The sequence below is a fragment of the Prionailurus bengalensis genome, chromosome C2 (assembly GCF_016509475.1).
Source record: "Prionailurus bengalensis isolate Pbe53 chromosome C2, Fcat_Pben_1.1_paternal_pri, whole genome shotgun sequence".
NCBI lineage: Eukaryota > Metazoa > Chordata > Mammalia > Carnivora > Felidae > Prionailurus > Prionailurus bengalensis.
Window position 1 is genome coordinate 55,408,799 of NC_057350.1, and position 27,316 is coordinate 55,436,114.

A 27,316-nucleotide genomic window follows, 5' to 3' on the forward strand; every position below is an offset into this window, starting at 1 on the left:
ATTTTTTTCATGAGATTGAATTACCTTGTTTAAATTTTTTAAAAATGTTTATTTTTGAGAGAGACAGAGAGAGAGCAAGCGAACACGAGCTGGGGAGGGGCAGAGAGAGAAGGGGACAGAGGATCAAAGCTGGCTCTGCACTGACAGCCCGATGCAGGGCTTGAACTCTCCAACTGTGAGATCATGACCTGAGCCAACGCTGGATGCTTAACTGCCTGAGCCACCCAGGTGCCCTGAGATTGAATTACTTTCTTAATGAAAAATGCCCATCAAGTTGTGAGATAATTACAAAATGTAGCTTTCCTGAATTTTTAAATGTGACATGTTTTTTTAATTGCCAGCAGCTTAGTTTTCTGTGGTATACCCTTTTAATATGAAAACATGAATTTTCTTTATAAGTGTTCAAAGAACTAAACATACGACTTAAGAGGAGGGGAGTATGTATGTATGGTATGTTGTATGTGTATATTTGTTGGAGGGAGTAGACTATTTTTCCACTATTGCTGGAAATACGTGTTTCCTCAGGAAAGTTCCTGCTTTCCAGATATTCCTCCTGTTGTAGAGAAAAATAGAGGGTAAGTAAAGGCTATCATAACAGTCACTAGTATTCTCACACCTGCCTGTAATTGAACTGAAACTGGAGATCTATAATCTCTAAATAAAATACCTTGTTAGTTAAATAACTGCCTTTCTAATGTGTGCTCAGAGATTATTATCTTTACTGACTACCATCTGTTACTAAAGTGTTTTCATATGTTGACTCTGACTTACTTTTCATGCTTATTCCATCCGCATCCCTTGTATATGGCCATAAAAATCTCCTCAGTGAGGGTTTCCAGACTTTAGAAGGAGTTAGAAGCCAGAGAAGAGATCTGACAAGGCAGAGTGGGAGTGAATGGGGCCCTTCTGAGAATACAGGAACACTCTTAGGCCAAATCAGAATGTAATTATTTCATTGCGAGTAACCACAATGGATAGGCAGAAGAGATAACCTTGACAGTTGCTCTCAACTTCAGGAATCTACTAATCAAAACTTTGATCCCTTATTATACTCAAAAAACAAAACAAAAAACCTGAAAAATAAATAGAGCCATCTGCATATCTGAAGAACCAAGAAACATAAAAGATTGCCTTGGCATAAGGAAAACAGAATCAAATGTAATGGGATAAAGACTATGGGAGCAAAATGTGTCCAAATATTAAGAAATTTAAGAATAAAACAGTGATAGTGAGAATTCCTCCAATATCATTGATTGGAAAAATGAATCAAACCAATTAAAAATTGCATTTCATAGGGAGGTCCATTTGACAAATGGTTTCTGTTTCAATTTATATTCTACGTTAAGTAATTTAAAGGAAACATTAAATCATACTTTGCAATAATGAAATATTTAGGCAGTCTAGAAATTTTAATTATAATCAATATGTATTAATTCACTGCTCTCAATCACAAATGTCTATTTGAGGTATATCTGCTGTGAGGCATTAGTAACTTTCCTCTGCATTGTTTACATAACATGCAGTCTTTATTGCTTATTTCCTTAAAATCTGCTACCACTGCCGATGCTCCTTAGTTAGAGCTGATGGTAATCTCTAAAGCAAAAACACTTGTTCTCCTATTTCAACTTGTGATAAATGAAGCCTTTCCCCCGATCCAGTTGAAGCATTTATCACACTCAGGATAAATAGGAAGGAAAGCATCATCAACTATCTTTAAACAGAGTATCCTGAATGTTCAACAAGACCATGACAGAAGCAGCTAAAAATCTTTTCCAGTTGCTTGAGGATGGCTGGGTTTTTCTCCACCCCTTTGCAGTAGTTTTACGTATATAATTTTAAGCACAGTATTCTTTTCCACAACCCTGATATCTGTCTGTGACCCATATGCTAAAAAGGAAAAAACAACAACAACCCCCCCCCCCCAGTTTTATCAGCTTAAGGAAAAGAAAAAAAAAAAAAGAAATGGAGAAAACAACTATAACAAAATAACACCATGTTTTAAAAATAACACAAAAATCCAAAGCAATATTCTGTTTTTTTGTAGTCTCCTTTAAAGAAAGCTTGCCTGTAAAAGTCCATCAGTGAATATTTCCCCTCATTCTCTCAGACAAACGTGGCAGTTGAGTAATCATGCAGGCTGCTCTAAAAATGTATGTGTCTAGTTAATTTAGGCAGTTTATTTTGATAGCATTCACCTCTTTTTGATTATAGCAGGTGTTTCAAGGATAAATTTGCTGAAAATTGTATTTTGTTTAAACAACAGCAGCATGTACATTTATGGCCTTACTATATTAAAAAGCATTTATTGTCTGGCAGCAATAGATACAATTACAAACATTTGTGACAGTAATTGGAGCTATTACTCCTGCATGGAGCCTCATGGAGACCAACTTATTGCCACCTGTATTTACATTTGTTACTGGTAAATGTAAGAGCTGATTTTTTTTTTATTTGGTGCCTTATTTTTTTTAAATTATGTGAATATTTTTCAACAAAAGGTCTGTCTACCAGAAAATCTTTAAATATTGTAAATTTCTCTATTATTCAAATAACAGGCAGAATCTCATTTTAATGACTAACATATACATAAAATGTATTCTTGTATCCCAGCCCACAGAATATATTCTACCTGTTTGCTCATGGATCCAAGAACCCTATCAATATAATATAGCCTTATCCAGCAACTAGAGTACAATTCTTAAGAAATGCTCTTTATTTCCAAACTATTACAATTCATAAATCCCTGCAGGTCAGAAATATTAGAAAGCTCAATTTTATTAACATTCTTCTTATACTCTATCCAAACACAGCAATGGCAGGAGGTCAAAGCAAGTTACTCTTCTCCACTACTCTGGAATGAGAAAAATACCCCTCTTCTCTTGCTTCCAGACACAGATTCCTCTATAACAGTAAAAAAAGAGAAAGCCTACTATTGTACATTTTCTGCAGGACTTGGCTCCCAATTTGAAGAGACTCGGATCTAATACAGTAATTCCGTAGTCCCTCCAGGTTCATTTAAATAGAATTCCAGCCGCTGATTAATAAAGGCCTCTCTCCTCCCTCTTAGGTTTTAGCTCTCACAGTGACTGGACAGCCCAAGGGCTCAAGACTATTGCAACGATTCCAACCTTAGCACAATGACTCTTCCTGAAAGGTTTCTTGCTGTGAATTACCCAAGGCAACACCTTATGATTTATTTACGTTAAAAGAAAATCCAATTGTTTGGAGCTGAAATTTAAAGTTTAAGGTTTTGTTTTGTTTTGTTTTTTTTACAACTGCAACCTGAGAAAGTCAGACACTGAAAAGCAGGTAAGGATGTAAAAAAGCAGTTCAGTGAATGAATCAAACGCTTGAAATAATTAGAAACACATGCTGTAGTACTTCCAAAGCCTTTCAAAAAATATATAATCTCTTTATCTAAATTCTTGTAATGAACCTGAAGATTTACATAATGAGTAGGAGACATTTTGGAGGAATGAAGGAGGTACTTAGCCAACTATCTTTTAAAACAACAAAGCAGGAAACATTTAATTATAATTTGGAAAAAAATCAATTTAAGTCATTAATCAAAATTTTAATTACAATATCCACAGGGCATTAAAGCATGATAGAACATTTGTTCATTGCATTAAATACCTCATATTAAATCATTATAATACATAATTGTTTAGGAATAAATACTGTATAGTTGAAGAAAAGGGCCTATGTAAGGTTTAGTTGAAAACTGATTTCACACTTTCTGCTCTTCCTGATTTCTGGGGAACAGGAATAAATATTATTAATGTTTACTTTGTTCCTATTATGGTAAAAACCCTTGAAAAAAGTCCTTCTGATAAAGACTGATAAGACTGATCATTAAAGAAGCCACTTTCCCTCAGTTCAATGGATGACACTGAGAGACTGAAAGTACAAATAAACAACAGACAAAGGCCAGATCATCACACAAAAGAGAATTCTGACCCACAATCTGCAGCAACTAGTCCAGGAAGTCAAACCATAACCTCCTTGTGAAGTAAGCCCATGGCAGACTTAGCAGCTGCCAGCTCCCTGAATGTTTCTCCCCAAGCCCCTGGCTTCCAATGCAGGACCAACCAGACAAAGTCACATATCTTCCCCCACCCGGTCACCCAGGAGGCCCTGCTTCTAGTTAGTTCTGCCTCCAAATCTCCAGTCATATCTAAACATTTCTGAAGCCTTTGCTTTCTCCCACTATGTATCTTTTACCTTCTCCTGCCCGCCTTTAAGTCTCTGCCAAATGCAGGCAGTGGTGGCTAACTCCCGGGCCATAGCAAACTCTGCATAAACAGTCTTTGTCCTAATTTATGTGGTCTCTGTTTATTTCCACGCAGTCAAACATGGGCTTGTTTTTCCATAGTAACAAGAAAACTAAAAATGATAGGTGGATTGTCTTCAAGAAACAGCATTAAATACTGAATGATTCAAAATTAATAAAAAAATACAGAAAGTGAAATTTATATGAATCTGCAACCACATCTTCTAAATCCCCAGAAATTATGGGACATGAAGAATTCTCATCTTCAACTACTGTTATTACTCCACTCGGCAACTGTCAACTGACTCACTTAAAAGGTTTTTAATTTTTTTTTACGTTTAATTTATTTTTGAGAGCAAGAGAGACAGAGGATGAGCGGGGGAGGGGCAGAGAGAGAGAGGGAGACAGAATCTGAAGCTGGCTCCAGGCTCTGAGCTGTCAACACAGAGCCCGATGTGGGGCTCAAACTCACGAACTGTGAGATCATGACCTGAGTCGAAGTTGGACATTTAACTGACTAAGCCACCCGGCGCCCCTCAGTTAAAAGTTTTTTTTAAAATTACTATTATGGATTTAAAAATATTTGTCATGAAGGAAAATATTATCCTTCAATAAATGTGACAAAATGCTTCTACCTGCAGTAACCACTTGTTTCTTTAAAATGGCTAACTGGCAGATTCCATTTCTTGCTATTGGTCTGTATTCTCAGATCTCACAGTCCTTACTTATGCTTGCCCAAATTGTAACCATTAGCTCTTGCATGCTCTATCTGGCCATTCCTCCACCCAGATCTTAGACCTGGTCTGACCCCAACCTGCTGGGCTTGGCCAACCCATCTCTGCTACATGCCACTCAGCTAAAGTTATGTCCATGATATACTATTATGTTTTATAAAAGGTATAATCTCAACTATATACATAAGAGCACATGGAAATAGTGGTCAATATATATTAAGTGAGTCTTCTGGCAACATTCTAAGTGCTTAAGATAGGTTAATTCATTTAATCCTTTCAATAAGTCTTTGAGGTATGTTTTATAATGAACTCCATTTTACAGATGAGGAAACTGAGGCACAGAGTGGTTGAAACTTGCCCATGGGGTCCAATGGCTAGTAAGTGTTAGAGCCAGGATTCATACTCAAGCAACCTGGATTCAGAATTTGTGCTTTTAACCAGTATGCTGTACTATCACTAAGTGAATAGGTAAGAGCCTGGGTGGTAGGTTCAAATATCACATCTGTGACTTACTAGGCAAAGCCAAGTTAACCTCACTTCACTGTATTTCAGTTTCCTCCCCTGTGGTAAAAGGTACCTGCATCTAATAAGGCAGTGGAAAGGATTAAGTGAGCTAATATATGTGAAATGTTAAGAACTGCACTTGGCACATGGTAAACACTTAGTAAATGTCAGTTATTATTATCATTTTATATATAACTTTACTAGGGAAAAAAACTGGAAAGATTTACCAAAGTGATACTTACATGAAACTGATTACATCCCCATGTAAGGATATAAGGCTTATGTTTTAAAATATTCCCTTAAATGATGGAAGCATTAGTGCAGAAATTTTGTTAAATTCTTCCTGAATACTGATACAGGAACTGAATACAAGACCTCCGTGACAGAACACAATATTATAGTAACAATACTATAATTTAACAATAATTAACATTTATTATTAGGCATTAATTATGTCACAGACACTGTTCTTGGTGCTTTACAACAGCTTTGTGAGGTAACTAATATAATTAGTCCCATTTTACAGATTAGGAAAAGGAGGGACAGAAAGGTTGAGTAGCTTGCCCTGGATTGAACATGTAATAAGTGGTAGAAATATGAATTGAAGGTGCCAAGGGAAGATGTGTGAGATAGGCTCCATCTTCTCCTGGTCTTTGTGGCTGCCACAGTTCCACTAAGCTTCTGAAGCTTTGGCTCAGTAAATCAGGAATTGATAGTGAAACTAAACATGGAATTGACAGCTTCTATTTCATAGCACACTGCCTAGCCCCTTTCCCCTTGAATTGTTTCCATATTATTTTTATAATTAAAAACAAGAGTGTATTTGAAAAAGACTCAGAGTTTAAGATAATTCTTGACCAGTTACAGATTTAAATTTAGTCTGATTATAGTCACAGATGTTTGCTCTTAGTTTTAAATTCCACCAGAGTCCTTACGTAACACTTGTCACCACTCCTGGGTCTAATAAAAAAAATAATAAAAATAAAATAATAAAAACAATAAAAAAGAGATACAAACACAGAAGAAGAAAGGGAAAGATATAAAGAGAAAAATGAACTAAGGAGGGAAGGAACAAAAAGTACAAGATATACAGTCTTAGTACACTAATAATACTCGTAGACAATTTGATGAGGTGGCACTCATGTCTACTCTAGTTTAGCTGTCCTCAGACTGCCCTTCTAAGGAATGGACTCCAGAGCCTTACTCACTTGGTCATAACTGAGGCATTAACTAGAATGGAATGACCCAGGACTTGGCTGGCTTTATTGACTTTCTTGGCAGAACTTCTGTGTCTTTAGACACATTATTCCAAGTTGGGGCAATATGAGTTGGTCTCTGGGTATATAACACTCTAGAAGGAATCACCAGGAGCATTCTCTAAACCAACTCTAAAAAGGGAACTACTAATATAGTCCATTGAGGCTAACATATGACAAAAGTCCTTCACCTTCAGTTGTGGAACATATCATTTGCATTTTTGGCAACATTTTAATTTTCCCAATTGTAATTTAAGCTAATATTAAAATTCGTTTGCATTCTTCGAAAACTGGCAACAGTAACGAGTGCTGCCAGAAAAAAGAATAACCTCATCTTACAATAAAACCTAATTACAACATTACAGAGAATATAAAATAAAATATCAGTATACGAGAGTATCTCATCAAAACAACAAAAAGAGGGGCGCCTGGGTGGCGCAGTCGGTTAAGTGTCCGACTTCAGCCAGGTCACGATCTCACGGTCTGTGGGTTCGAGCCCCGCGTCGGGCTCTGGGCTGATGGCTCAGAGCCTGGAGCCTGTTTCCGATTCTGTGTCTCCCTCTCTCTCTGCCCCTCCCCCGTTCATGCTCTGTCTCTCTCTGTCCCAAAAATAAATAAACGTTGAAAAAAAAAAATTAAAAAAAAAAAAAAACAACAAAAAGAAAAGGAGATTTACTTATTATTTATTTATTAATTTTTTTTGTTAGTTACCTGCCAAGAAGCACACAAGCACTGAACTTGTGACAAAAAAAAGAAAAACAAACATTTGATCCAGTGCTAAAGAAATATGGGACTTATTTACTGCTAACACAAGGTCATTTTAAAGAACTTTTTAATGGATTTAAATAATGGAGGCCCTGTATAGTTATCTCCCACATCTCTATGCTAGTTAAAAATTAATCTAATAATGATCGGTAAAACACACTGATCTGAAAACAGCTCATTTTCCCTCAAACACAAAGTTGAAGTCTCCAAATGTCCTAAATAGCCTGTGTGGAGTGAAAGGTAATTATTTTCGCCAAAAGTAAAGGAGAGGGTTTGGTTTTGGTCGAGTCAGGAGTGGAGGAAGAATGGGATGTACCATGAAGCTGGAGTCAAACTCTTCTGATGAAGGAGGATGGTAAGCCCATGAGAAACCTCGTATGTGACCAGATTATTTTTATTTCTGTGACATGAAAAATATTTCTTTATTTACTAACCCTTTATTTTCTCAAATCAACATACAATTTCATTTTTCTTAAGTAAGCTGAATAAATTGACCCCAAACCTGCATTTCCTATTTGATACCTCTGAAATACTTAGAAGAGTTTGTGAAATACTAGGCACAAAGACCAAATGATCTAGAAAAGAATTCTGAAAAAAAAAAAAATCAGATGTAACTTTAGATCAGCATATTTTACCACAATACTGAGATTGAGCCCATCGAGCCCTGCATCAGACAGCACAGAGCCTGCTTGGGATTCTCTCCCCCTGCTGTCACCCTTTTCCAGCTCACACATGTGCACATGTTCTCCTCTCTCTCTCTCTCTCTCTTTCTCTCTCTCTCTCTCTCTCTCTCTTTTAAATAAATAAATGTAAAAATAAAAAAAATTACCAATGCTATCAAACAGAAAAAAATGGAAATAAATAATTTTTTAAAAATCTAAATTCAAAATGATATTCATATAAAGAAAAAAGCCCTCAAAACTTTATGTGACATTTTGGAATGTTGCCTGTAAAATCTGACTTTTTATTAATTTGGCACAGTATATCCTCATAAGATCAAGGGTGGTAATGTATGGCACAAGACTAAGAGTCCAACTTTCACCTAGTTAATTCTTCTCCAATCAGGAGATCACTGATTCTCTAAGAACCCAGGATTCTGATAACTACAATATTAGTTTGTAGTAGAACTTAACCTGTACTTAGTTTTGCAAAACTGTATGTGTTAGCTGTTACATTTATATTCTTCCTTTATTCAGTTACTCCTGTTATGTAGAAATCAATGACTATGCTTTAAAAAACACTCTTGTGTGATCGATCCTATTAGGTTCTAAATGAGATGCTGGATGTCAAGAGTTAGTTAGCTTGAAAGTTAAATAAATTAAAGGCTTCCGTATGGAATTAAGATGTACCTGAGAGTTCCTAACTACACAGTTATTTTAACATGTCATTCTAACTAGAATAACAATAATAATTTTTAATTTTATGAGTTCTGCTCTTATAAAAATAGAGAATTAGAAGTTACATTTTTACCAAAAAAAAATTACATTTTTGCAAATTACAACTTTTAGCAGAGGTTGAATCAGTGAAGAAATCTGATTCTTTCTTTGCATATCTCATATGTAAATATGTATTAACACATACGTATTAACACAATATAACACAATTGTAATAACACAATATGTATTAACACATATTTACATATGAGATATGCAAACAAGAATTTACCCCTAATGTAGTCAAATAATGGCTACATAATAGTTTCTGGGAAAATACATGGTAAACAGGCTGCAGGATTTGCCCACTTACCTTTAAGTTTGTTCCACAGCTGTTCAGTCTAGCAAGACCTTTGCTGCCTTTATCCTATTGTAGGACTGCCCTAGGAGTCTAGGCTACTTCTTACCTTCTCCAGGACACAGTTTTACAAGCCCAAATCCAGACATTCTAAGAATAAATTCATTTCTAAGGCACTCTGAAAACAGCAATCTTTGGGGGTAGATTCAGGACCATATTTTCGGAGTAACAAGCTTCCCTAGAACCTTGTTCTGTAATGCTGGTGCTCTTCTCCTGCCTCCAGGGATGGAAACTTGTTAGTTTCTTTACCTAGATGTCTCTCTCTGCAGTCTCTTTTGTAGACATTATTATAGTATTAATGAGAATAGGATTGTCTAGTCACCTGATAGTTTTTTCTGACATTCTTGTAAAAGGAAGCAGAAACTTGATTATGGGCCAGTTCATTCATCTGGCCCAATCTCCAAAACTTAATGCAAATGCTTTGATTATTTTCTTATTATCTGACTTTTAATCATATGTACTGAATAGATTATGTAAGGCAACTTCCAGGATGTCTTCTGTTCTGCCATCCAGCAGAGCTCCAAAACCATTTTCTAACTATAATCAGTTGCTATACAGTCATGAAATTCCAATTTCATTTACTATTTACCTAAACAAAATAAGATTTCTAAGAAAATACACCAAAGTATATTAAGAAAATACCCCTCAATCCCAGGGAAACATGACGTGTTCCAAATCACTTTAAAGATCTATTCCTCTCTTTCCTTCTTTAATATTATTTATTCATTCAACAACAATTTACTAAATCTCTGTTAAGACAAAACACTGGAAACCGAATCCTACCCGCTTAAATCGTTCATATAATTAGTAGTGCCTTTGACCCTGAAATTGCCTTATGAAGATGCATTTGAAAAACTGCGTTCTATCTTCTCTACCTTATTGTCAGTCCTAATCGTGACTTTCAGTTGTGGTAGTACACGTTCCACTTCGAGACTCCATTCCGCAGCATCTGTTGTGGATTCCAAAATATCTTCTTGTTTGGCAGACTCGTTCATATCCTAAGAAAGGAAAGATATCACAAGATTGAGAGTTTATAAAAAGAAATGGTAAAATTTTGAGGCATTTTAGCAGGACTGCACAATTTATATCAAGTATGGTAGTGTTAAAATTACAGTGACAGAAGAAGTTCTTATCTGTCCTCCTATCCATGTTGAAAGAAAACAATGCTCAAACCTGGTAGAATAACAAAATAAGTATTTTCAAAAAGAAGCAAATATAGGATTCAACCATTTTGACAAAAAACAATGCTTTTGAAATATCAGAGTGAACTCAACGGGAATATTGTCAAATCAACAAGCCATTTAGGTATGTTAATTGGTAACAGTAAAGGAGATACAAACATTCACACATTTGATAAGAAAACATTGTCTCAGTTTGAATTTTTTTTAAGTTTATTTATTCTGAGAGAAAGAGAGAGAGAGAGAGCAAGCAGCAGAAGCAGGGGAGGGGCAGAGAGAAGTAGAGAGAAAAAATCCCAAGCAGGCTCCATGCACTATGAACACAGAGCCAGATGCCGGGCTAGACCCCACGAACCATGAGATCATGACCTGAGCTGAAATCAACAGTCAGAGCGCTTAACTAACTGAGCCACCCTGGCACACTGAATTTTCCATACTGAAATATAAACGTCAAATCTGAAAGACAAAAAAGATAAGATCCCAGAAGCCAAGAGGCCATTACTTAGACATTTTTTATTCATAATTTAAGTGATATTTGGGTTAGGTCAACTATAATGTAGTTTAAAAATGTAACTTAATATAGATCTACTTGAACTCAAATAGGGTGGGGCCACATTTTTGCATTTGGTTTCTGCTGTTGAGTGATAAAATCAATTCATGTCTGTTTTTGAATTACAAAAGGAAAACTTTTTTTTTTCATTTTCCTAGGCTTTCACATGTCAGCATTAAGTATGTATAGATCTGAAAACATAAAGAATGTACAAATTAATGATTTAAAGATAAAGCCTGGGGTGCCTGGGTGGCTCAGTCTATTAGGTGACCAACTCTTGATTTCGACTCAGGTCATGATCTCACGGTTCATGGGATGATTGAGCCTCGCTTCTGGCTCCTGAACTGACAGCGAGGAGCCTGCTTGGGATTCTCTCTCTCCTCTCCCTCTGCCCCTTCCCTGCTGTCACGTGCAAAGATAAAGCCTAACACATTAGTTTTGGTAGCAACTTTTCCTTTAAGCTTCCTTGATAAATTGTAAGAAAATGTAATGAAAACATAAAAAAATTTATTACCATACAAAAAAAGAGATCCGAAGACATAAACAGCCAAATACAATGTATAAACCTTATATGGATTCTAGTTTGAACAATCTACAGAAAGATGTTTTTGAGACAATCAGGGAAATCTGAATGTGGAAGAGTATTAGAGGATATAAGGAATTATTACAAATTTTGTAGGTATTATAATAGCATGATGGTTATGTTTAAAAACAAGGCCCTATAAATAGAGATAAATGCTGAACTATGTATAGGTAAGTGGACATGATGTCTGAAACTTACTTAAGATACTTTTGATACTTACTAAGGGCAAAGGAAAAAAGTGGGGCCTCTGGAGGAATCATGGCTGACAAACTATTAACTGCTGAAGCTGGGTAATGTTACATAAGAGTTCACTATTTTGCACTTCTGTGTATGTTTGAAATTTCTCATAATGCAAAACTTAAAAGTAAAAGATTATATAAATAACCTCATGGTGAAATTACATTCTCAATGTGAATTTATGTCACTTAAAGACATTTCTTAAAATGAAAGCTCATTAGACAAGTCTTTCCAATCCAGTCTAACACTAAGTATAAGAATAACCTTATATCAGGATTTGTATTTTGGTGGGAGATTGAGGTCTTTAGGGGCTTTAAAGTCCCGACTGAGTCTCTAGAGCACTGTTGGTATAAGAAAGTCTCTCTCCTACCTCCTAGTTCATGTTAGCAAGTCCTGAACAGATTCAGAGTCTTAAAAGGAGCATATATTGCTTTTTGTTCAGAAATTCAGGGGGGCTATATAGTTCTAACCACACAATTAGAGGATGGATAACTAGTATATGCTTTTACATTTTACAATATATAGTCTGAATTTATTCAAGTACATTCTACTTTAAAAAAATAGAAGTATAAAAAAATATTAGCATTAGTTTAAGTAAAATGTGAAAACTAAGTGAAAAATGTTCAAGATTCTGTTTTAAATATTAAAGTACTCACTTTAATATAGAAACATTGTATTACTTTGAGTACTAGCAGAATGCTACCACAGTATTCACAAAGCAGACATGTGAACTTTTCTGAGACATGTGTGACAGCAGAAGAGACACGGAGTCTCCCAGTTGAAACCTAAAGCCATGGGGAAAGCTCTCCATCATGTAACTCAACCCTGGCGCCCACGGCATGCATATAGACTTGGAGGAGCCGGGGGCTTGCTCACTCACTGGCCTACCCCAGTACCTGTACCTGGCTCTAGGTGGCCCAATTCTGACTGGCTCCTTTTCTGGGTAGATGGATGGGAATGGGGGTGGGATGCGGTGGGCGGATGTGTGCACTGCCAGTGTACGTGAGCCCTGACGTTTGGGGGGTATGTGTGGTATATACACAGGCTCACTCTTGCCAGGGCTATGGGGCCCCGTATCCCATTCCCACTGAACCTGGGTGGGCCAAAGGGGCATGACCTCTCAGCAGCAGTGTTGTAGGATTCGTAATAGAAGGTAGATGTTCTGATCACTGATTTAAAAATAAGATTGCTTTATGGAACCACCATTTGGGTGATCTGAAGCTGGGTAGTCCTGATTAAACCCCAGAGCCAGTGCTCCTCAACCCCATCCCTCATTTCCCCTCCGTCTTCCCTTCCCTATAGGAGGGGGTGAAGTCGGTGGAGTCCAGAATCACCAAACAAGGCTGGAGAAGGTACCCATCCACAGCCCCACTTTCTTCAAGCCTGAACTCAGAGGATTGTTCAAGTTGTCCATAACATACTCAAAAATTTTCCTCAAGGAAGGGCACATGTTTCTCAATTTCCCCAAGGCAAATGGGTCAGCAATGGCCCTGTCTGACTCAGACTAGAATCTAAGAGTTAGTAAGATACAGGGGTACACTTACAAACATTGCATTAAGGCATCCCAGTGCATAAACTACTACTTGCTTTATATTGGGTCCTTTAGTAAGTTGCATTTATTCTTCCTAAGTTATTATTTGGTTCCCTTAAGCAATGATTTGCAAACTCCTACTTCCAAAATCCTAAAATGGTTTAATATAGCAGCTCAAATGTCTTCACTGCCTCCTAGGCCACAGTTAATATATTGGGGGGAAATGGCCTAGTTACTAAATGAAGAAAGGGCAAAAAGAGAACATTAGGCTTGGTAGAGCGGCATTAACTTAATCAAACTATACAGTCTCCTTCTATTTCCATATTTGCACATCTATTTCATAACCTCGTTCCTCAGTCACATTTTCCTAATGCCTAATAAGTGGATACATTAACTGAGCAAGGCCTACATATGAAGTAGAAATCATTTTAAAACTATTCCATGCCTTGGTTAATAACTTGAGAAAACCTTTCCTTTCCAATTGTACCTCCATTTAACAAATGGTATTTTATGTGGAGATATTAGTAAAAAGAGAAATAAACTGCTGTTTTCATTTAATCAAAAATTTATATCATCATGACAAAGTCCCAGAGTCTGTCTGAAACAACACTAAGATAAAACATACCTCTTGGGAAATTGCATTTTCTAGTTAATGCTGAAGAAACAATTAAAAGCTCAATGAGACACAGGCTACCCAGAAGTCTCATTTATAATTAATTAATTTACCAATAAGCCATTTGTAAAGCTCCTACAACACGCAAGGTAAGAATCCAGGTACTGTGTTTGGCGTAGAAAGATAAAAGGATTTAATCCCTGCCTGCAAAGAGTTTATAGCCTGCTAGCGAGAATCTCAGGCTAGTTTATGGAGGTAATAAATGGTCCTGAGGGAAAGAAAAACTTATGAAAACTGATCCTCAGACTGTCAATGGAAGAATTGAAGATAACAGTCTAAACCATCCTATAACATAAACTTGGGCTCCAACAGTGGGCATATCACCAAAGTCAGTTCAAGGATCAAACATGCAATGTTAAAAGCCTGCTCAGAATTCTGTTCCAAGAAGTAATCTCTCCTTCAGGTAATATAATGGGATGGTTAAGCATCTGAAAAACACTATATTCTGTATATCTGTTTATATATGTAAACACATAAAATTGGATGTGTGTGTGTGTGTGTATACACATAATTTTATATGTATGAATGTATATATATACATAATTATATATACATATGTATATGTAATTGGCTGTGGTTAGTCTTAATGGTTACAGGGGTAGGTAGAATAAGGGAAAGCCTCACATATCAGTGAAGGAGGCTAAATAAATAAACCCCTTTGCAGCCTGAGCTGCTGGATAACCTATGTAGTGCTGCAAAGCTGTTCTGTCACACTAGGTTCAGTGGAATACAAAACTTGATATACCTTCAAAATATCTTCACCTCTTAATTAACCCTGGGGACTCCAGGTAGACCATGACTACCAACATCGGAAGTAATGAACCTGATACTAACAGAGGGGGACTGGCCCATTAACAAGTCTTAATAGAGAAAATGTTACAGGTGATGCAGTAGAAGCACTGATTGCATTTTTGGTATAATCTGATGAATTACCATCTTGAGCAAGGAACTTAAAAAAAAATCTCTTTGGGGTAAAACTATTTCTAATATGTAGTGTATGCTCATTATTGGAAAGCCCTATAAAAGAAAGGGGGCTAAACATTACTGGAAAAAGCAATGTTGACGAGGGCTTCCTGACACCAGCAATATATATTCTTTTGATCTCTGCTATAGTAACAAAAATCTGGTACTATAGGATCTTTTTGATCGCAAGGGTTCAAATTAGGTTGGGCAGTTAGCTCTAGTTAAGACATTCCACTGGGAATGAAGAAGGAAGAAAGCTATGAGTAGGGTAGAGTTTCTAAAACTTGACTAATCATGGATACCCTACAATACTTCCTCTAATCATTGACTAAAGAACACCTTGTCTGCTAAAGGGAACATATATGGCTCATCGGAAGACCCAAGAGTGAAGCTCAGGACTCAGGCATCCATGAGAATTTGTTTCCTTGGGAATGGAGACCCTGCATCAGAAGTTATAGAGAGATCATAAGTTCAGATGACAGCTTGGCCAAGAGAACCTAGATCGTGAAGGCCTGGGCAGAAACTGGATCCACAGACTTCCAGGTGAAAATGGGAGATAAAAGGAGGGTCAGAAGATCCTAACACTGATCTAATGAAGCAAGACAGCAAATGGAGGCACTTGAATCTTCAATTACCAAGCCCGAACCCCTACCTCTTATAAGAATGAGGCACCACCATCAGACTGGATACTGGAGACTGATAAATGCTGACATTTACTGACTGTAATTTAATATTTTCATGATGTCCTTTATTGTATTAATTCTGCAATACAATCGTTCTCTAGGGCTCTGAGGAAACTGGATATGACTGATCCTACATCAAATGACCCCAGATGGCTATAATTTTTGCATTCTTATGTCTGCTTTTAAAGTTCTCCTGCAGCCTCTCTTGTTATCAAGATGCCAGTGATCACCTCTGGCTGTCTGCCTGATTGCCTGTAGCAACTCCTCCTCCTCCTCAACTTCTGGAGGCTTAGAAACCTAGCATCCAAACATGTTGGAGTCTAGGCAAAATAAGAATACAAGGGAAATACGTGAGAACTGGTGAGGGCGGTGGTAGTGGTGGTGAGGTTGGGACTCTTCATACATTTTTTTTTTTTTTTAAATGGAGGTGGTTATACTTATTTTGGTTCCTCAGAGGGCTTTTTTCCAACCTTCCTAATTTGATGCTTTGGTTCAGATAGGAAATAGGATAGGTGGCCAACAAGCTAAGTGCTAAATATAATATTTATTATACATTACTATGTATTAAGCAAGGTTTCTCCTAAGGGTATTTAGTGTCCCTCTTTCTTCCTTTTTAAGTTGTTTAAAATGTTTATTTACTCTTTGAGAGTGAGAGAGACAGAGCATGAGCAGGCAAGGAGCAGAGAGACAGGGAGACACAGAATCTGAAGCAGGCTCCTGGCTCTGAGCTGTCAGCACAGAGCCCGACACAGGGCTCGAACTCAGGAGCTGTGAGATCATGACCTGAGCCAAAGTGAGATGCTTAACCGACTGAGCCACCCAGGTGCCCCTAGTGTCCCTCTTTCTTTATCATTGATCAATAAAAAGCTAGAGGGATAAATAAGGTATCTCAATCAAGAAGTGTTCCCTTGAAATCCAGTGATTTTAACAAATCATATTTAAAGCACAGAGCTAAAACCTTTCATGTCCCTACAAGTCAATTCTTCTTCATGATTAAAGAAGCATAAATCATGAGTCTGATTCACTATTTTCTTTTCAAATTAGGTTTTAAATGATTTAGCACTATATTACTATGGAGAAAAATGTTTAATACCATACAAAAAGTATTTTCAGATTTGTTCTGAATAACTAAATTAAACCTTGGCTGTAATCCATCAAAAGAAAGAGAGATGGTAGCCTCTGTCTTTACATATACGGAGTTCATAAAAGTTTTCAATTCAATTTTGAGACTATCAAAAGAAATTTTATTCTGTTATCACGTGAACTAAAATTTGAATAAATTATGCTCACAAATCAAAAAAAGTTTAAAAAGCTCCCTAAATTAAAAAAAAATCAATTTAACTTACTAATAAGAAATATGAAATTATTTTTGAATGAGAATGCAACTTCCAGTATTATTTCTGTTTAATATCTCAAACACCTGTCTTTGCTACTACTTTAGCTAATTTAATGTCCATTAAGTGCTAAGGTAAAATCAGTCCTGATTTTTTATTTTCTCAAGATAAAACTGAAAGAAAGTACCCCAACAAGCATGTATGGAAAAACTACCATAGACATTATAGTTGGTGTTATAGAGTATGCCAAAGTAAGTTTAATTCTTTATGTAATGAATTTCTATAAGGCTTCTTTTCTCTGAGATGGCAACCTAATACATTTGAAGAGCTCAATTCATACATCTACTAAGAGGGACATGAAAGTCTAATTAACTGTCAAGATTAAAGAGTCTCAAGACTCAAGGAAAAGAAAACTAAAATGTCTTAAGAATTGCCACAGTATGGTGTAAATGTCAAGAGGATGTGTCTGGAATCCCATCTCTGCTCAAATCCTACCTCCACTGCTTCTTAGGTATTGGTCAAGTTATAAAACCTCTATAAATCTCAGGGTTCTCATCGGTAAGATGAGGATAATAGTACCCTTCTCATTGCATGGGTTGTTGTGATGATTAAATTACACATTTTAAAAGGTTTGCACAGTGCCTGGCACATAGTAAGCCTCAATATATTTTAGCAGTTACTGTTACTATTATTAATGCCAAGCATGGTTCTCAATGCTTTCACCTATGTTAAATGCCCAATAATAGCACCATGAATCAAGGGACTCTTATTCCCACTTTTGCAAATGAGAAAGGTAAGGTATAGAGCAGTTAGCTAATTTTCCCAACGTCACATCATTAGTAGAGTGGCAGGGCCCAGGGAATGTTACTATAGAACACAAACTCGTAGATACCTTACCAAATGCCTATCAATCCTTGTGTCATACAGGTTACAACTATGTTTCCCCAGTTTATCACTTGTCTTTTAACTTTATGGTGCTCCCCACCCCACTCTTTCATATATAGCCTTTAATTTTTATGCATTCAGATTTATTAGTGCTTTTCTTTTATGGTTTTTAGTATTCTTGCCAGGCTTTATTATGTCAATTTCAACCCGTGAGTATAACACTTGTCAGTCATGTTCTTGTTTTCATACCTTATCATTTTCTAATGTGTTGATCCATGTGGGGTTTATTTGGGTGTATGATATGAGGAAAGAGCCCAACTTTTTTCACCAGATGCACAGCTTATGATTCTATCACCAGTTAATTAAACAGTCCAGTTTTCCCCCCACGTATTTGCATTGTTTCCTATATTATTAATATCACCATATTATTTGGATTATTTTATGAACACTATACTACTTCATCAATCTATTTCTGGGTCTGTATAATTTTTTTAGACCCACAAATAAATTACACAAACAGTACAAAGAATTCCCATATACTCTTCATCCAGATTCACCAAATACTAGCATCTTACATAACCTCAGGGCAATTATACATAAAGTGATACAGTATTTATATCTGGGTGATGAGATTTGGGGATGTTTTCAAATTTTTCTTGGCACTTTTTTGTGGCTTCATTCAAAAAAAACAATAACAGGTATATATTACACTTTTAAAAAGAAGTGTTTTCAATAAAAGCAGGTAAAAATAAGAAGTATGATTAACTTCCAGAAACTAGCTGGTATAGGTGTAAATGCTTTAGGAATTCGAATGAAAGGGAGAAGTGTGTTTTAATGGAGACGATGAGATCTAAGTTTAACCTTATAAGGATGTATGGAATGCAAATAGGCAGAAAAGAGACAAGCCAAGTGTTTATAGTCAGGAAAAGCATCATAAGCCAAGATACTGAAATAGAAATGCACATGGCTTGTGAACACCACATCAAGAGCGACTGGGGGCTTAGAAAGGCGAATACTGGGGAGCCAAAAAAAGAGTTAAATACTTTGTGAAAGACCTTAGAAGCTAGGGTGAGGAATATGAATTTTGTCTTCTAAGCCAGAAGGGAGGCCAAGAAGAGTTACAAGCAAGGTAAAACAACTTTATTTAGCCAACAAATCTTTTTTTTATGATTTTTAATAAATGTTTATTTTGAGAGAGAATGCATGTGTGCACAAGTGCTAGTGGGGGAGAGGCAGAAAGAGAGAGAGAGAGAGAGAGAGAGAGAGAGAGAGAGAGAGAATCCCAAGCAGGCTCTGCTGTCAGTGCACAGTCCAACATGGGGCTCAATCTCACAAACTTTGAGATCATGACCTGAGGAGAAGTCAAGAGTCAGATGCTTAACTGACTGAGCCATCCAGGAGCCCTGTATCCAACAAATCTTTATTTGGCACCTACTATATGCCAGGTACTATTCTATTTCAGGGACAGTAATAAAATGATAAAAATCCTCATGAAAGAACCTTCTAGAATGTTCGAAATATGTTTTATGAATAGTTATGCGTTGTAGATTTGTGGGCCACAGAATTGAATGGGACTGGGGCAATTGGGAAAGTGTCACTAAAAAGACAGAATTTGAGCTGAACTCTGAAGGTTTAAGAGTCAAGTAGAGAAAGGATGAGAAGGTATTTTAGATAGGGGTCAAAGATGAGAGCAGATATGCTCATGAGGTGTTTGAAAACTTATGAGAGGATCCATTTATCTGGAAAAAAGTTACTCCTGCAGAAGAAAATAAGGTTGGCTATATGGACAGTTGTCAAACTGCTAAGAGTCTGGAAATCCAGACCAAAAAATTATTGTTTTATAATCTATATAAATTGACCTATAGGCACTGAAAAGCCATCAAAAGTTACTGAACTCAAAATGACCTGATAAAAGTCATTTTGGTAAGCAAGATAGAAGAATAGGGTGAAAAATATTTTACAAAAGGGTGAGGGTAGGATCGAAGGGTAAGGATCAAAGACAATTCAGGCCATTATTGTTACATAATCCAGACAAGAGATGAAGAGGACTTGGCCTTGAAAGACAGCTGAAGGGATGCATGTGAGGGAGATTTCAAAGTCAGCATCTGCAGGTCTTAGTGTCCAACTAGATGTCCTGGATTAAAATGAACCATTAGACAAACATCAAAGCACCAACACTGCTAGAGACGGATGGGTGGGGTTTGGTGGATTTAAAGAATATAGTTTATAGAGGACGGAAAAAAGCACACATTCTTGGTACCCATCTAATATACTGAATTACATAATAAATATCTGCTATTGGCATTGATTCAGGAAATATAATCTATCCATTTATAAAATGACAGCTCTCAAATGAACCCTGGAAAATATCCTATTAACTTTTCATCAAATTCCCGAGTCATTTCTGTAGGGGAGACCTTACGTGATAGCAGATTTCATCTCGTGGGCCTTCAATAAGCATCCATGTGACAGATTATGAAAATAAAGACATGACATCACCAAGGCTTCCCAAATTACATAAAAATGCAAACTTCTTGATAACTTATATCCTATGTAAGCTTCTTACTCAAAAATACTCATGGTAATCTAGAAACTTATTTGTATCGAGAGATGGGGGCTTTTTCTACTCTCCTACAGCACATGAGGATGTTGGTAACATTCCAATCTCTTAGTTCCAACCTCTAGGAAAGGTGAAAAATTATATAAAAGAAGAAATGCATCAAGCTAGTTAGGTTATATTAATTTCAAAACAACCCTGGGAAGAATTGTGTCACCACTGGACAGATAAGAAAGCGGAGTTACAGGTTAATTTACTAAGTGTCTAGTGACATGCAGTCAGAATTTTTTTTTGTGGGGGGAGTGAGTGAACAAGCAGGGGAGGGGTGGAGGGAGAGAGGGAGGGAGGGTGGGAGGGGGAGAGAGGGAGAGGGAGAGGGGGAGGGAGAAGGAGAGGGAGAGAGAGAAAGAGAGAATGAGAATCTTAGGTAGGCTCCATGCCCAGGGCAGAGCCCAAGGTGGGGCTTGATCTCACGACCCTAAGATCATGACCGGAGCTGAAATCAAGAGTCAGGTGCTCAACTGACATGCAGTCAGAAATTTAGCCAAGGCTTACTCTTCACCATGGAGCCAGTGTTGAAGGTATGGACTCAGATCTGGAAAGGACCTTGAAAAGTCCTTGCTTCCTACTCCTTTTTAGACTCACAATAAAATCAGGATGGAAGGAAGAATCTTTCCTATTCCAAGGGTGGATTCAAAAGCTACACTAAAAGATCAAGCAAAACTCTCTTTTACACCCAGCAAGAACTGCCATTTGAGCTCCTTCTGAGCAGTGTGGAGTACAGCTTCTTTTCTCTAACCTACATTTTCTATTCACCTCCAGATATAAAACTGATGGGGTGGTACAGGTTAGTTACCAGAGAAATAAAAGCATTTACTTAGTCATAAGGCGTTCCATCACACTCAGACATGTGGTGCTTTAATTGTTTCTCCTGTGAAACACCAACCACAGACTTCTCACAGTCACAACACAGGAGGACAAACACTCAAATGTTTTAGGAAAGGAGAAGAAAAACCATTTTCTTCAAGCAGGTATCAGAACCAGTGGAAACCCAGGGGGCAAGTTATATTTCAGAACAGTGCTTTTCTCCTATGTTACTCAGAAAGGACATTATGTCAAGGAGTGAAATGTAAATCCAATGTAAAATGAAGAAAATTTAAAGTATTTAAGATATTAACCAAAGTAGATCCATCTTCTTCCCTTTTTGATTACAATATTGTGGGCTTGCCACAATGACACTCAAAAACTGAGATGACATTTTTATTCTAAGCCCAGATTTTTGCTTCCTTACAGCTTTTGCTTTTTAAGCTAAAAATTCTCTCATTCTTGGTACAATGAATTTTTTGCTAAGTAATTAAAAACCAATTGTGTTTAAACCTTTTGAGATAGTTGGTTTTATGCTGTCTAACTCAGAATTTGGTTTCTAAAACCTCAAATTTAGCATCTCAAGGAAGAATGGTATCTATGGCATGTTTGAAAAAATGTTTTGAAATGAAGTGATGGACATTTAAAAATAGAACTCGAGCGCACAGCTTCCCTCCCATCTTTTTTCCACTGGGGGAGGAGAATGACACATCTGTGTTATGCTGCCACAACACTGCTGCTATGACTCCACTGAGCTTCAGAATGGAGGGGAGCAACAAAGACCACTTGTAATTACAGTGTAGCTGCCACCACCGTGCAGGCAGTTTCCAGTCAACATACTCGAGACAGAGCTAGAAATGGCCTAAACACCTGCCTAACACCTTGCCGCCAGGGCCTTCCTCTCCTGCTCCCGCCCCTCACATCTCTGAAATTCTACTGTCCCCCTACCCATCAGGGGCTCTGCCCAACTGTGAGATCTTTAATATGACACCAGTGTCTTCCCCATGACCACCCCAAGGAGTTTTTGGCTAAATTTTGGATTTCAAGACAATTCAGGAAATCAGAGGGGCAGAGAGAATGTAGAACTTTGTGGGCTAGCCTTGAAGACTAATATTTATATCTTTTTTTCTTCTAAGAAAAGCTATATCAAAATTCAAATAACCTATAAATAAAACCTTGGAAGATATAGCAATCCCTTGCTAATTGTAAAAGTTATTTTCTTGCAAAGTATTATATTTGACAAAGCCATAAGGGGTGTAAGAGAATTAGGGGGGAGAGCACAGAATAAAGTAACTTTAAAACATACTTTTTAAACCTGAGAGTAAAGAAATGTTCTGAAAAACAAGTGTTTCCAAAACAAACCAGCTTCATCACTGTAAGCATACACCAATGATCAGAGGAACCATTTTCTTAGAACAACATTTTCAGGGTTCGTGAGACACTACTGCTATGTCATGATCCAAGTAGACACTTCAAAATTTAGTCAGTGGGTACATAGTATCTCTTTACAAATTCTTCTAATTAGCAGCTGCAGGATTTAAATATGTCGTGGTAGTCAGGAAGATGGACCACCAGGTCCCCTCTCAAGGAAAGACGTGGCCAGCAGACAGCTTGCTGCTGTCAGCCCCCGCAGGCTGTCTTACCTGCAGAGAGCCACCTCGACCTGGCTGCATGTCCTTCCCAGGGCAGCCTGCCTCCAGTGACGGGGCCAAGCAGGCAGCACTTGGTCCAGAGCTCTTCAGCAAGTTGCCCCAGGTTTTGTCAGGCCTGAATCACAGCTAGGCTTCTCTCCCAGCCCAATTCTTCTCCCTTCCTTTCATAATCAACATCTTGTACCACAAACCCTGTCTCAGTGTCCACTTTCAGAGAACATCATCTGCAACACATCTTTTCCATTTACATTCTCTCTCGCTCCATTTACCACAAATCTCAAGAAGATGCTGTACAGGCTCATCTTCTTGCATTATCACGATCCTTAAGAGCAAGCACACTTTTTAGTATCTAGGTATCCCTTTATTTAGTGAAAGAAGGGAATTTAAGTGGATTTCTCCCTGCATTATCATACCTGGTACATAGAAGAGGAAGTAATTATAGTTGAGCAGTTCTTTTCTCTATGAAGATTAAGCTATACCTTGCCTATAAAATTGTAAACATAAAACAGCATTCATTTCTACACGTATTCCTTCAAGATTAGTCAGTACTGAGCAGTCTCTACACACCCGGCACAGGTGAAAAAGTAGTAAAGAAAGCTCCCGCTCAGAGGAGAGAGCACTCTAGTGACTGAGATAGACAATAGATAGAAATTAATATGTTGCCAGGGTCTGTAAAGAAAAATAAAGCAAGGTGAGAGAACAGAGAATGATTGGAGAAGCATCTATGTTTTCAAAATCACAGGTAGAGAGGCCTGTTATAATCCATAATGGCTAGAGTGGCACAGTCACATCTACATTTAGTATATCAATTTCCTAGAGAGTACATGTCATTTTTATTCTAGCAAAAAACTCACTGCATGCAACTTTGCTAAAATAATATTTCCTCTGCATTGTGAGTCCACCTGCTGCATGAAACATAAAATCTTAAATCTATGTTACTAACCTATATAGCAGTTCTGTCTTGGGGAAAGAGCAGCCTAAGCCATCATAAGGTAGAGTCAGATACAGCTGTCTCAGGCAGATGGCTTTAGTGGGCAACATCATAAGCATGCCAGATTTTTTAAAATATGAAAGGGTTTTCTGCCTCATTAGAACTTTGTGGCTGACCATCCACAAACACCTGGTGTTCAGACTTCTTCCTCTTGTGAAAATACAACATAGCCTCAGCTTGAAGGGGTTTATGTTATATAATATGTGTCCAAAGAATTTAATACCTAGATAACTTACAAAGGCATAGGTAGGGGAAAACTTAAATAGCTTAAAGTAAAAACTGAAATCAAGACAAACAGGAACTTAGAGTAATGATAGAGGCAAATTAAATTACTTAAACCCCTTCTAATTCTCAAACTACTTTATCCAGAGGGAATCCCAGGCGGCCTTTAAAGGTTCTATTTATACTATCAATGGAAGAATGAATAACACAAATGACAGTTTCGTTCTGAGAATAATTGTATATCCATCACTTTTGTTTTTTTCCCTCATACTTTAGGAGAACTTCATCATCATCTTCAACACTTAGGAACATCAAGCACCACAGTGTCCTTGTTTAAGGTAGGAATCAAACAAACCATACCTACCTGCTGAACTCTTGTATGGTGTAAAGGGAAAAAAGTAATAGACTTGGGAGTTTAGAACAAACAATTCAAATTCAGCTACTGCAATCTTATTAGTTTTTTAAAAGAGTAAACTGTCCAAAGATTATAAATTTCAGTTTTTGTATCTGTACAATGAAGATAACAACATCTACCCAAACCCTTCACAAGGTCAATAAAGGATGTATTCTAAAGTGCAGTTGACCCTTGAACAACGCTGGAGTTAGGGGGGTGCTGACCCCTACATAATCAAAGATCTGGGACTAACTTTTGACTCCCCAAACCCTAACTTCTAATAGCCTACTACTGACTGGAAGCCTTGGTGATAACATAGTCAATTAATACACATTTTGTATGTTATATGCATTATATACTGTATGCTTACAATAAAGACAAAAGAAAATGCTATTGAGAAAAACATAAAGAAAATACATTTATAGTATTGTACTGTATCCATTGTGAAAAAAATCCATGTGTAAGTGCACCTGTGCAGTGCAAACCCGTGTTGTTCAGGGTCAACTGTACTTTGAAAACTATAAAGTACTACCAAAGTACTGTTACAACTGGAGTTTATCTGTTTGAATTTCAATATTAACATATTATTCTGATATACTATATCAGATTATATTCTCAGTTTTCAATTGAGCAATAAAAATACACTAATTCATTTAAGAATGAATGAATGAATTCATGTATTTGGCATCTTCTGTGTTATGCTATGGAGAATATAAATGTATTAAAAGTCAACTCACACATTCAGGCAAGTTAGCCACAATATTGTACGTTATGTTTTATTGCATCTCAAGGTGGGCAGAAAACACACATTTCATTAACAATTATAAATAATGCTGACTAATGATACTAAGGCAGTAAGTGATAAATGAAGAGATCGTCCTGGGGTGGGATGGCCAAGGAAGTTTCAAACTTGTTTGTAGAATTTAGACAAGAAAAGTTAAATAAAGGGCAAATAAGAATATTACATTCCAGGAGCACCTGGGTGGCTCAGTCAGGTGAGTGTCCGACTCTTGATTTCAGCTCAGGTTGTGATGTCACAGTTCATGGGATTGAGACCTTCATCAGGCTCCATCCTGACAGCACAGAGACTGCTTGGGATTCTCTCTCTCTCTCTCTCTCTCTCTCTCTCTCTGCCCCTACCCTGCTCGTGGTCTGTTTCTCTCTTTCTCTCAAAAATAAATACACTTAAAATAAAACAGTTAAAACATTAAAAAAAATATTATACTCCATGCATACCTTTTTGAACAATTAAGTATCATTTATTTGAATATATATATAATAAAATACAAAAATCCTACATGTACTTTTGAAATATCTCATTGAGGGGCTCCTGGGTGACTTAGGTGGTTAAGCCTCCGACTTTGGCTCAGGTCATGATCTCTTGGTTCGTGAGTTTAAGTCCTGCATCAGGCTCTGTGCTGACAGCTCAGAGCCTGGAGCCTGCTTCGGACTCTGTGTCTCCCTCTCTCTCTGCCCCTCCCCTGATTGTGCTCTGTCTCTCACTTCTCTCAAAAATAAACATTAAAAATAATTTTTTTTTCAACGTTTATTTATTTTTTGGGGGACAGAGAGAGACAGAGCATGAACGGGGGAGGGGCAGAGAGAGAGGGAGACACAGAATCGGAAACAGGCTCCAGGCTCCGAGCCAAAAATAATTTTTTTTAAAAAAGGAAACATTGGGGCGCCTGGGTGGCGTAGTCAGTTAAGCGTCCGACTTCAGCCAGGTCACGATCTCGCGGTCCGGGAGTTTGAGCCCCGCGTCGGGCTCTGGGCTGATGGCTCGGAGCCTGGAGCCTGTTTCCGATTCTGTGTCTCCCTCTCTCTCTGCCCCTCCCCCGTTCATGCTCTGTCTCTCTCTGTCCCAAAATAAATAAATAAACGTTGAAAAAAAAAATTTTTTTTAAATAAAAAAGGAAACATTTCATTGAGTGGGTTCTCATTTATAGACTACATTTATTTCCTAATTAACATAAGCCAACACTGACTTAAAGCAATGTCTGACTACTTTATCCACATACCAGTCTTAAAATAATCCATTTTAATTTCAAAGAATTACCATTTAAGTATTTTCCTATAATCAAGACCATTCAATACTAGTCAATTAGAATGGAAAATAACTTGAAATCAAATAATGTCTTTCTATAATAAAAATGACAAATGAGTTATTTTCAGTTTATATGAGAAGCAGTATGTGGATTTTCCATGGTACAGATTAGAGGCTGTCTCACTCGACCCTCCAGATTTTTTATTTGCTATAACATTTTATATATAGGAAACAACTTTTGAGAGCTACTTTTCACATCATGCACAAAACAATGGCAAACAATGGTTTCTACTTGTTTCAACTTTCAGCAGAACAAGTATACTGATTGCTTGTTGGTCCTGTGTGTATTCCATGTAACTTACCAAGCGATATGTCTGGGCCTTCAAAACGTTGAGATCAATAAAGTTTTCTTCATTGTCTGTCTCCTCTTCCTTAGAAAAATAAGAGTTTTAAAAGTTAATAATTATAAAAAGTTACAATTTAAAAAATGTATTTCCAGTTTTTACATACACAATATACTAAGCTCAATATAAAGACCAATGCAGGAAAGCGTATTTAAAAGCCTGGTAGTGTGTGTAAACTAGGGCATAATGTTATTAACAGGTCATCTGTTTTTAGAGGTTTTAATGGTGCCTTTTAAAACAGGGCCTTT

At 37.1% G+C, this 27,316-nt stretch overlaps 1 protein-coding gene across 1 annotated transcript in view; it reads right to left on the bottom strand.

Moving 5' to 3' along the window:
• IFT57 (intraflagellar transport 57) overlaps positions 1-27,316 on the bottom strand; it is a 53,691-nt gene that overhangs the window by 15,911 nt on the left and 10,464 nt on the right. Inside the window, exons 5-6 of the mRNA XM_043594073.1 lie at positions 27,027-27,095; positions 10,199-10,321 (exon numbers count right to left, since the gene is read on the bottom strand). Of these exons, the coding sequence (XP_043450008.1) occupies positions 10,199-10,321; positions 27,027-27,095 (192 nt within the window). The remainder of the gene's footprint in view (positions 1-10,198; positions 10,322-27,026; positions 27,096-27,316) is intronic.